At 38.3% G+C, this 10000-nt stretch overlaps 1 protein-coding gene across 1 annotated transcript in view; it reads right to left on the reverse strand.

The window, feature by feature from the left end:
• Positions 1 to 2623: 2623 nt before the first annotated feature.
• phka1a (phosphorylase kinase, alpha 1a (muscle)) overlaps positions 2624 to 10000 on the reverse strand; it is a 62038-nt gene continuing 54661 nt past the window's right edge. The window contains exons 32-34 of the mRNA XM_064931102.1: positions 7319 to 7372; positions 6913 to 7113; positions 2624 to 5805 (exon numbers count right to left, since the gene is read on the reverse strand). Coding sequence (XP_064787174.1) covers positions 5632 to 5805; positions 6913 to 7113; positions 7319 to 7372 — 429 coding nt within the window. The 3' untranslated portion in view covers positions 2624 to 5631. The remainder of the gene's footprint in view (positions 5806 to 6912; positions 7114 to 7318; positions 7373 to 10000) is intronic.

Below are 10000 nucleotides of genomic sequence, written 5' to 3' on the forward strand. Positions count from 1 at the left end.
TGTGTGTGAGTGTGTGTGTGTGTGTGTATGAGTATGTGTGTGTGAGTGTGTGTGTATGAGTATGTGTGTGTGAGTATGTGTGAGTATGTGTGTGTGAGTGTGTGTTTGTGAGTGTGTGTGTGTGAGTGAGTGTGTGCATGTGTGTGAGTGTGGGTATGTGAGTGTGTGAGTGTGTGTATGTGTGTGAGTGTGTGTATGTGTGTGTGTATGTGTGTGTGTGTGAGTGTGTGTGTGTGTGTGTGTGTGAGCGTAAGTGTGTGGGAATCTGGTTTTAGCTGTATAGAATTAACGGTCAATTGTTGATACATTTTATCTGATCATTTTTTTAAACATTTTTCTTTCTTGTTTTTGGAGAGTGTATGATTATTTAAGATGTGATAAGACTGAGATTTCTTGATTGAGATATGTCGTGGAAATTTCCTCTATTTACCAAATCATGAGAGCAAACCACACACACAAGTCAGAGTTAGTTATCTTTAATTATATGAGCTCTATCACAACCCTGTGACTCTCAGATCAATTCAGTGTCTATCAATGAATTCTCTGAGACTCCCTCACACATTGTTACTGAGATCCTTTATAGCAAAGACACACATAATTTGTCGTTCAGCTTTGCTCTCTTCTCAAACTCAGAACCATAAACAAATCCTCTATATCAACAGCCATATATCAAATCCATCCTATCTTGACAAGATCAGAGACACACTGACTGGCACACAGACATTGTGGAGCCAAGAGATACACGCTTGACCTCTCTCCGGCCCAAGCAACTTAGTCTTGACATAGAACAGATACTGCAACCCCGCCACAGTATTATACAAAAATAACATTCTGATGAGAAGTAACTTACAAACATTTGATGAATATAAAACATCTTACCGATGTTACCACCTAATTCTGATTATTCCCCAACAGATATCAATAAAAAAATAAAACATCCGTGAGTCTTAGGCCCAGGCAATGTTTAGAAGTGAGTTTAGGAGGTATGCTAACTTATTTCTAATGTTTCATCAGACCTGCTGTGTCCATCGGGGCTTATTTTAGTCACCACTAGCTAACAATCAGTAGAAGTGAATGGGGCTCGTTTTAGCCACCACTAGCTAACAATCAGTAGAAGTGAATGGGGCTCGTTTTAGCCACCACTAGCTAACAATCAGTAGAAGTGAATGGGGCTCGTTTTAGCCACCACTAGCTAACAATCAGTAGAAGTGAATGGGGCTCGTTTTAGCCACCACTAGCTAACAATCAGTAGAAGTGAATGGGGCTCGTTTTAGCCACCACTAGCTAACAATCAGTAGAAGTGAATGGGGCTCGTTTTAGCCACCACTAGCTAACAATCAGTAGAAGTGAATGGGGCTTATTTTAGTCACCACTAGCTAACAATCAGTAGAAGTGAATGGGGCTTATTTTAGCCACCACTAGCTAACAATCAGTAGAAGTGAATGGGGCTCGTTTTAGTCACCACTAGCTAACAATCAGTAGAAGTGAATGGGGCTCGTTTTAGCCACCACTAGCTAACAATCAGTAGAAGTGAATGGGGCTCGTTTTAGTCACCACTAGCTAACAATCAGTAGAAGTGAATGGGGCTTATTTTAGTCACCACTAGCTAACAATCAGTAGAAGTGAATGGGGCTTATTTTAGCCACCACTAGCTAACAATCAGTAGAAGTGAATGGGGCTCGTTTTAGCCAACACTAGCTAACAATCAGTAGAAGTGAATGGGGCTCGTTTTAGCCACCACTAGCTAACAATCAGTAGAAGTGAATGGGGCTCGTTTTAGCCAACACTAGCTAACAATCAGTAGAAGTGAATGGGGTTTGTATGCATGTTTTCCTTTTCCAATGGCAAAATAAATCTGTAGCTTGGACTGTTAGCCAAATGATTTCACCAGTTAGATAGTCCGGGCCTGAAGAAAACCAGTTAGATAGTCCGGGCCTGAAGAAAACCAGTTAGATAGTCCGGGCCTGAAGAAAACCAGTTAGATAACAACCAATAGAAGTGAATATGGCATGTGACATCAAACCAAATATGAGATTGATTTGATGTTTTGGTCACGTGCCACATTCACCTCTATTGGTTGCTAGCTAGCATACGTTTGTAGTGGCTGTTTAGAGAAAACCCAACCATGGATTAGTTGTAAAAGCCCTCAATTGGTACTTCATTGAATGAGTTTGACACCCCTGAATTATAGAATGAGCAGTAGAAAAAAAAAATAGGTGAGTAAATGTTGTTTGCTGTGAATCAAGTAATTCTCCCTGTATTTTCAATGCCATTTTCCTGTGAAACATTGGTAAACACTACACGTGGGGGCTCCCGAGTGGCGCAGCGGTTTAAGGCACTGCATCTCAGTGCTAGAGGAGTCACTACAGACCCTGGTTCGATCCCAGGCTGTTTCACAACCGGCCGTGATCGGGAGTCCCATAGGGCGGAGCACAATTGGCCCAGCGTCATTCGGGTTAAATTTTGGCCGAGGTAGGCCATCATTGTAAAATAAGAATTTGTTCTTAACCGACTTGCCTTGTTAAATAAAGGGTCAATGAAATGGAAACAGCGATAATCAGACATAACGGGTTTACATACATCAGTAACATGCATTTGTGACTATGAACAAATCACACTGTAATGGATTCTCACAACAACCTTTAATTTTCCATCTAGATTATTTATTTTATTGTCAAACAGAGTAAAACCTTCCAGTAGCCAATGACATTGAGGTTACCACCATCTACTGTAAAGACATATATATAATTTTATTTTATATATTATATATAACTATTCAACTCATCAAGGTGGCAGTCTCTTGTCCCTTTTCTTGTCAAGGATTTTATCCCAATACAAATTGCACTTTTTAAATATGAGTAAAAACTGACATTTGAGTTTGTTGCGCCCCTAAAATGGCACCCCATTCCAGGGCTATATAGTGTAGTGTATATACAGTGTACAAAACATTAAGAACACCTTCCTAATATTGACACCTAAACCGTTGCGCCTGGCACTTACTACCAGACCCCATTCAAAGGCACTTTAATATGTGTCTTGCCCATTCACCCTCTGAATGGCACACACACACACAATCCATGTCCCAATTGACTCAAGGCTTAAAAAAAGTAGGTTGAACAAGTGACATCAATAAGGGATCATAGCGTTCACCTGGATTCACCTGGTCCGTCTGTCCTGGAAAAAGCCGGTGTTCTTAATGTTTTGTCCACTCAGTTTATAGTTTCATGCACTACATAGAGAACAGGGTGACGTTTGGAAACCACACCTTTAGTTACATTCATTACCGTTTGTTGTGTTGGCTCACGTTTAAGCTGATCGAATACTTGCAAAGCCAATTACATTCATTTAACTTAACCTTTATAAAAGTTGAGCTTGCAAAAATAAATCGCAAAAAAGAAAACATTTCTCAAATTAAGTAACTTATCAAATCTACATCGTCCTCTGTTTGCATATTACGTTATACTTTCTGCCTTGTATTTTAGTAAAAAACTGAAACTGTGAAAATCCCCAAAACAACACAAAACCTTCATAAATACAGCATATAGGCTTGAGGTTCAGAAACAAAAATGTCCCAGAACTCACACTGGCAATAAAACAAAAATGTTTTCTCAAGTAAAACATTGTGACTTCTATTCAACCCAGGAAGCATCAGTTTCAACTGTGTTTTCCAATCCTGGTCCCTGGGACCCAAGGTGCACATTTTTGTTATTGTCCTGGCTCTAATACACCTCCATCAGTCAAGTGTGTTAGTTCAACAACAGAAATGCTCACCGTTTTGGGTCCCCAGGATTAGGAAACAGTGAGTTACAACATCTATCAAATTGAGGCAGACCTACCAGAAGATTATACATTTGTATGATTATTCTTGATTGTCAAGTCATCTCAACAAATCATATCATGGACCTGTAAACTGCCCATGATAACCCTCTTATAGGTCTCAATGACTAGTTATCAATGATTAGGTACCAGTTACTGACTAGTTATCAATGATTAGGTACCAGTTACTGACTAGTTATCAGTTATTAGGTACCAGTTACTGACTAGTTATCAATGACTAGTTATCAATGACTAGTTATCAATGATTAGGTACCAGTTACTGACTAGTTATCAATGATTAGGTACCAGTTACTGACTAGTTATCAATGACTAGTTATCAATGACTAGTTATCAGTTATTAGGTACCAGTTACTTACTAGTTATCAATGACTAGTTAGTTATTAGGTACCAGTTACTGACTAGTTATCAATGACTAGGTACCAGTTACTTACTAGTTATCAATGACTAGGTACCAGTTACTTACTAGTTATCAGTTATTATGTACCAGTTACTGACTAGTTATCAATGACTAGTTATCAATGACTAGGTACCAGTTACTTACTAGTTATCAATGACTAGGTACCAGTTACTGACTAGTTATCAATGACTAGGTACCTGCTACTGACTAGTTATCAATGACTAGTTATCAGTTATTATGTACCAGTTACTTACTAGTTATCAATTATTAGGTACCAGTTACTTACTAGTTATCAATGACTAGTTATCAATGACTAGTTATCAATGACTAGTTATCAATGACTAGTTATCAATTATTAGGTACCAGTTACTTACTAGTTATCAATGACTAGTTATCAGTTATTAGGTACCAGTTACTTACTAGTTATCAATGACTAGTTATCAATTATTAGGTACCAGTTACTTACTAGTTATCAATGACTAGTTATCAATGACTAGTTATCAATTATTAGGTACCAGTTACTTACTAGTTATCAATGACTAGTTATCAATGACTAGTTATCAATGACTAGGTACCAGTTACTTACTAGTTATCAATGACTAGTTATCAATGACTAGTTATCAGTTATTATGTACCAGTTACTTACTAGTTATCAATGACTAGGTACCAGTTACTTACTAGTTATCGAGTAATAGTTAGCAAAGATTACAGGCCTGGTCGATGTAGTACACTATATATAGGGAATAGGGTGCTATTTGTCTGACCAAACAAAGACAGTGTGTTGTCCATGTTAGATGTAAATATCTGCCAGGCTGGACAAAAAAAGGATAAAGAATGAGACCCAGTGAACACTCAGGTGAATGCTTTTTAAGTCTAACAGTCAGATCACACTTGTGTTTTTATTTGACCTTTATTTGTGTTTAAGGGTGTACATGTTGGTGTGTCTGAAATCTGTCATGCTTACTAAATGACTCGTTAAGTCATACTTAGAAAGTGTACTTACTAAAACTACAAATTGTGTACTAACAGTACTACATACTATTTAGGACGTACTGGTTAGTAAAGATGTATGCAGTAAGCAACAAATATCAACATACTACTTATCTAATGCGCAATCGGGCTAGTTTCTACCATTCGCTCATTTTTGTAGAGCGCCGCCCCCTATTCTGATTATCGGCTGTTGTCAAACACAAGTGGGTGTGAAAAGACGATTCGCTCCCTCAATAGCGTATATAGCGAATTCCACTAGACGAAAGGCCAAATTAATATGACATCCTGGCATTTAAAACACACTCAAAGTCAAATAATATTAAAATGTTCTACTTTCACATTCCCGAAAAAGCCTCCCCCTTTAGAAGGCAGGTACAGGTGTTCTGATACAGCCAGCACGTGTGTGTCTACTGCAGGGCACAGGAGCCACAGGGCAGGAAGTCCTGTACATATACAGCCACAGCCCTGGTGAGGTATGTCATACTGCCAAATCGTCCACTAGGGGCGCTGTCATACAGCAAGCGACACACTCCTGTGGAGGGGTCTCTCTCCAAGATCTGCTCCTCTGCTCCCAAGTCCTTCTGTAGAGGAAGGGAGGGAGGGACTTTAATTTAAGAAAAAAGGGGGAAAAATATAAGAAAGAAAGAAAAGAAAGTAAAGAAGGAAAGAAAGAAAGGAAGGAAAGGAAGGAAAGGAAGGAAAAGAAAGAAAGAAGGAAGGAAAGGAAGGAAAAGAAAGAAAGAAGGAAAGGAAGGAAGGAAAAGAAAGGAAGGAAAAGAAAGAAGGAAAAGAAAGAAGGAAAGGAAAGAAGGAAAAGAAGGGAAAAGAAAGAAGGAAAAGAAAGAAGGAAAGGAAAGAAGGAAAAGAAAGAAAGGAAGGAAAAGAAAGGAAGGAAAAGAAAGAAGGAAAGGAAAAAAGGAAAGGAAAGAAGGAAAAGAAAGGAAAAGAAAGAAAGGAAGGAAAAGAAAGAAAGAAGGAAAGGAAGGAAAGGAAAGAAGGAAAAGAAAGAAAGAAGGAAAAGAAAGAAAGAAGGAAAGGAAAGAAGGAAAAGAAAGAAAGAAAGAAGGAAAGGAAGGAAAAGGAAAGAAGGAAAAGAAAGGAAAAGGAAAGAAGGAAAAGAAAGAAAATAAGGAAAAGGAAATAAGGAAAGAAGGAAGGAAAGGAAAGAAGGAAAGAAAGAAGGAAAGAAAGGAAAGAAGGAAAGAAAGAAAAAGAAGGAAAGAAAGGAAAGGAAAGAAGGAAAAGAAAGAAAGAAGGAAAAGAAAGAAGGAAAAGAAAGAAGGAAAAGAAAGAAGGAAAAGAAAGAAGGAAAGAAGGAAATAAGGAAAGAAGGAAAGAAGAAAGAAGGAAATAAGGAAAGGAAAGAAGGAAAGAAAGAAGGAAAGAAAGAAAAAGAAGGAAAGAAAGGAAAGGAAAAGAAGGAAAGAAAGGAAAGGAAAAGAAGGAAAGAAAATAAGGAAAAGGAAAGGAAAGAAGGAAAGAAAGAAAAAGAAGGAAAGAAAGGAAAGAAGGAAAAGAAAGAAGGAAAAGGAAAGAAGGAAAAGAAAGAAGGAAAAGAAGGAAAAGGAAAGAAGGAAATAAGGAAAAGAAATAAGGAAAGAAAGGAAAAGGCCCATCTCGTACTAGTAGAAAAAAAAGAACAGAACCCACCTGCTCATAGTAGAACAAACAAATGCGAGCCCACCCACCTGGTCGTGGTAAAACATGTCGTTGGCGATGTGGACGATCTTCTCCACATGGATGATGCTGCCCACACTGTCTATATCCACGTCTGCCAGCATGGTGAGAACTAAGATGGCCTCCACCAGTAACTGGCGGTACTCTGGCTGGGGCACCCGGTTCAGCACCGTCTCCACGTGCACCGCAAACTTGATCTCATCTAAAGTCATCTGGGGTGTGACGGGGGTTGGGGGAGTGGAAGGATGGGAGATGGGAGGGGATGAGAGAGAGGGAGTTGGAGAGAGAGAGACTTTCTGAAGTCAGGAAGTACAGTTGTCTGAATTATTCCAATGCATGATCAGTAGTCATCGTTTTTTTTGTACATCATTTCTCAACAGAGGCATTTCTAATCAGCGCTGTGATTGGACGCCTTACCTCCCTTGTCGTTGAAGATGGTAGAACGAATCCTTCTATGGACAGACCATGACACTGCAAAGCCAAACAATTCCTTTAATGACTGAATGGGTTAGAATCAGACCTGGGTTCAAATACAGCTGGCATAATACTATTACTATACACAATATTAACATGTATTACTATACACAATATTAACATATATTACTATACACAATATTAACATATATTACTATACACAATATTAACATATATTACTATACACAATATTAACATATATTACTATACACAATATTAACATATATTACTATACACAATATTAACATATATTACTATACACAATATTAACATATATTACTATACACAATATTAACATATATTACTATACATAATATTAACATATATTACTATACACAATATTAACATATATTACTATACACAATTCAATATTATATTAACATTATATATATATAAAATACTATATTTGGTAGAACCCTAAAGGGGGATTCTAATACTATAAAAGGCAACAGTAAACATGAATGACCTCCCCCTTGGGCCAATTAGTGACAACAATCCAAGCTCAGAACAGGAAATGAGATACTCTTGTTCAAAGTTTGGAATTTAATTTGTTGATTGCTATAGTGCCGCCTTCGGCCCAATCAATGTCAAGACGCATCATTCACCCAAGTTGAGTCAAAACCGTGCCATACTCTATTGAAAGCAGGTACTTCCACACAGGTGTTGTTTCAGGTGAGTTAATTAAGCAATTCACATCCCATCATGCTTAGGGTCATGTATAAAAAATGCTAAGCAGGCCATAATTTTGGCTACCTTGGCCCTGCCCCCATAGGATGACAATGCCTCCATCTACAGGTCATGAGCGGACACTGAATGGTTTGATGAGCATGACAACGACATAAACTGTATGTCATGGTCAGCTCAGTCACCTGATCTCAACCCAATTCAACACTTATTGAAGATTCAGGAGTGGTGCCTTTTCCAACACCATCAACTAAACACCAAACAATGGAATTTATTGTGGAAGAACGGTGTTGCATCCCTCCTATACAGTTCACAGACACTTGTAGAATCTATGCCAAGGTGCACTGAACTTGTTCTTGCACATGGTGGCCCAACACCCTATTAAGACATGTTCTGTTGGTGTTTCCTTTATTCTGGCAGTTACCTGTAGATTATAAGTATAATATATACATTATAATATTAATTATATATATATATATATATATATATATAAATAAATAACTCAGCAACATCCCTTTTTCAGGACCCTGTCTTTCAAAGATAATTAGTTAAAAATCTAAATAACTTCACATATCTTTATTGTAAAGGGTTTAAACACTGTTTCCCATGCTTGTTCAATGAACCATAAACAATTAATGAAAATACACCTGTGGAACGATCATTAACTTCTGTGGTGTAGGGGGTAGTATTTTCACGTCCGGATGAAAAGCGTGCCCAGAGTAAGCTGCCTGCTACTCATGCCCAGAGGCTAGTGTATGCATATTATTAGTAGATTTGGATTTGGATAGAACACATTCTGATGTTTCTAAAACGGTTTGAATGATGTTTGTGAGTATAACAGAACTCATATGGCAGGCAAAAACCTGAGGAAAGATTTCCCACTTCCTGGTTGGATTTAAGGTTTGTAGTTTTTCAAGTGATTGCCTATCCAATATACTGTGTCTATGGGGTCAGATTGCACTTCCTAAGGCTTCCACTAGATGTCAACAGTCTTTAGAACCTTGTTTCAGGCTTCTACTGTGAAAGGGGAGCGAATAAGAGCCGTTTCAACCAAGGGTCTGGCTGAAAGCCTCGAGTTTAGTCACTCGCACGGCCGTGAGCACGAGCTCCGTTCTCTTTCATTTCTAATGACAAAGGAATTGTCCGGTTGGAATATTATTGAAGATTTATGATAAAAAACTTCCTAAAGATTGATTCTATACATCGTTTGACATGTTTCTACAAACTGTAATGGAACTTTTTTTACTTTTCATCTGGAATTAGTGCCCGCGCCTTGTGCATTTGGATTACTGGACTAAACGCGCAAACAAAAAGGAGGTATTTGGACATAAAGATTAACTTTATCGAACAAAACTAACATTTGTTGTCTAACATGGAGTCCTGGGAGTGCCATCTGATGAAGATCATCAAAGGTTAGTGATTAATTTAATCGCTATTTCTGACTTTTGTGAGCACTCTCCTTGGCTGGAAATGGCTGTATGGTTTTCTGTGGCTAGGCACTAACCTAACATATTCGCATGGTGTGCTTTCGCAGTAAAGACTTTTTGAAATCGGACACTGTGGTTGGATTTACAAGAAGTACATATTTAAAATGGTGTATAATACTTGTATGTTGGAGGAATTTTAATTATGGGATTTCTGTTGTTTTGAATTTGACACCCTGAAATTTCATTGGCTGTTGTCCTTGTCCCACTTGTACCAGAGAGGTTAAGACACTAACAGCTTACAGACGGTAGGCAATTAAGGTCACAGCTATGAAAACTTAGGACACTAAAGAGGCCTTTCTACTGACTCTGAAAAACACCAAAAGAAAGATGCCCAGGGTCCATGCTCATCTGCGTGAATGTTCCTTAGGCATGCTGCAAGGAGGCATGAGGACTGCAGATGTGGCCAGGGCAATAAATTGCAATGTCCCTACTGTGAGACGCCTACGACAGCGCT

Source organism: Oncorhynchus masou, chromosome 23 (genome assembly GCF_036934945.1).
Source record: "Oncorhynchus masou masou isolate Uvic2021 chromosome 23, UVic_Omas_1.1, whole genome shotgun sequence".
Classification (NCBI taxonomy): Eukaryota; Metazoa; Chordata; class Actinopteri; order Salmoniformes; family Salmonidae; genus Oncorhynchus; species Oncorhynchus masou.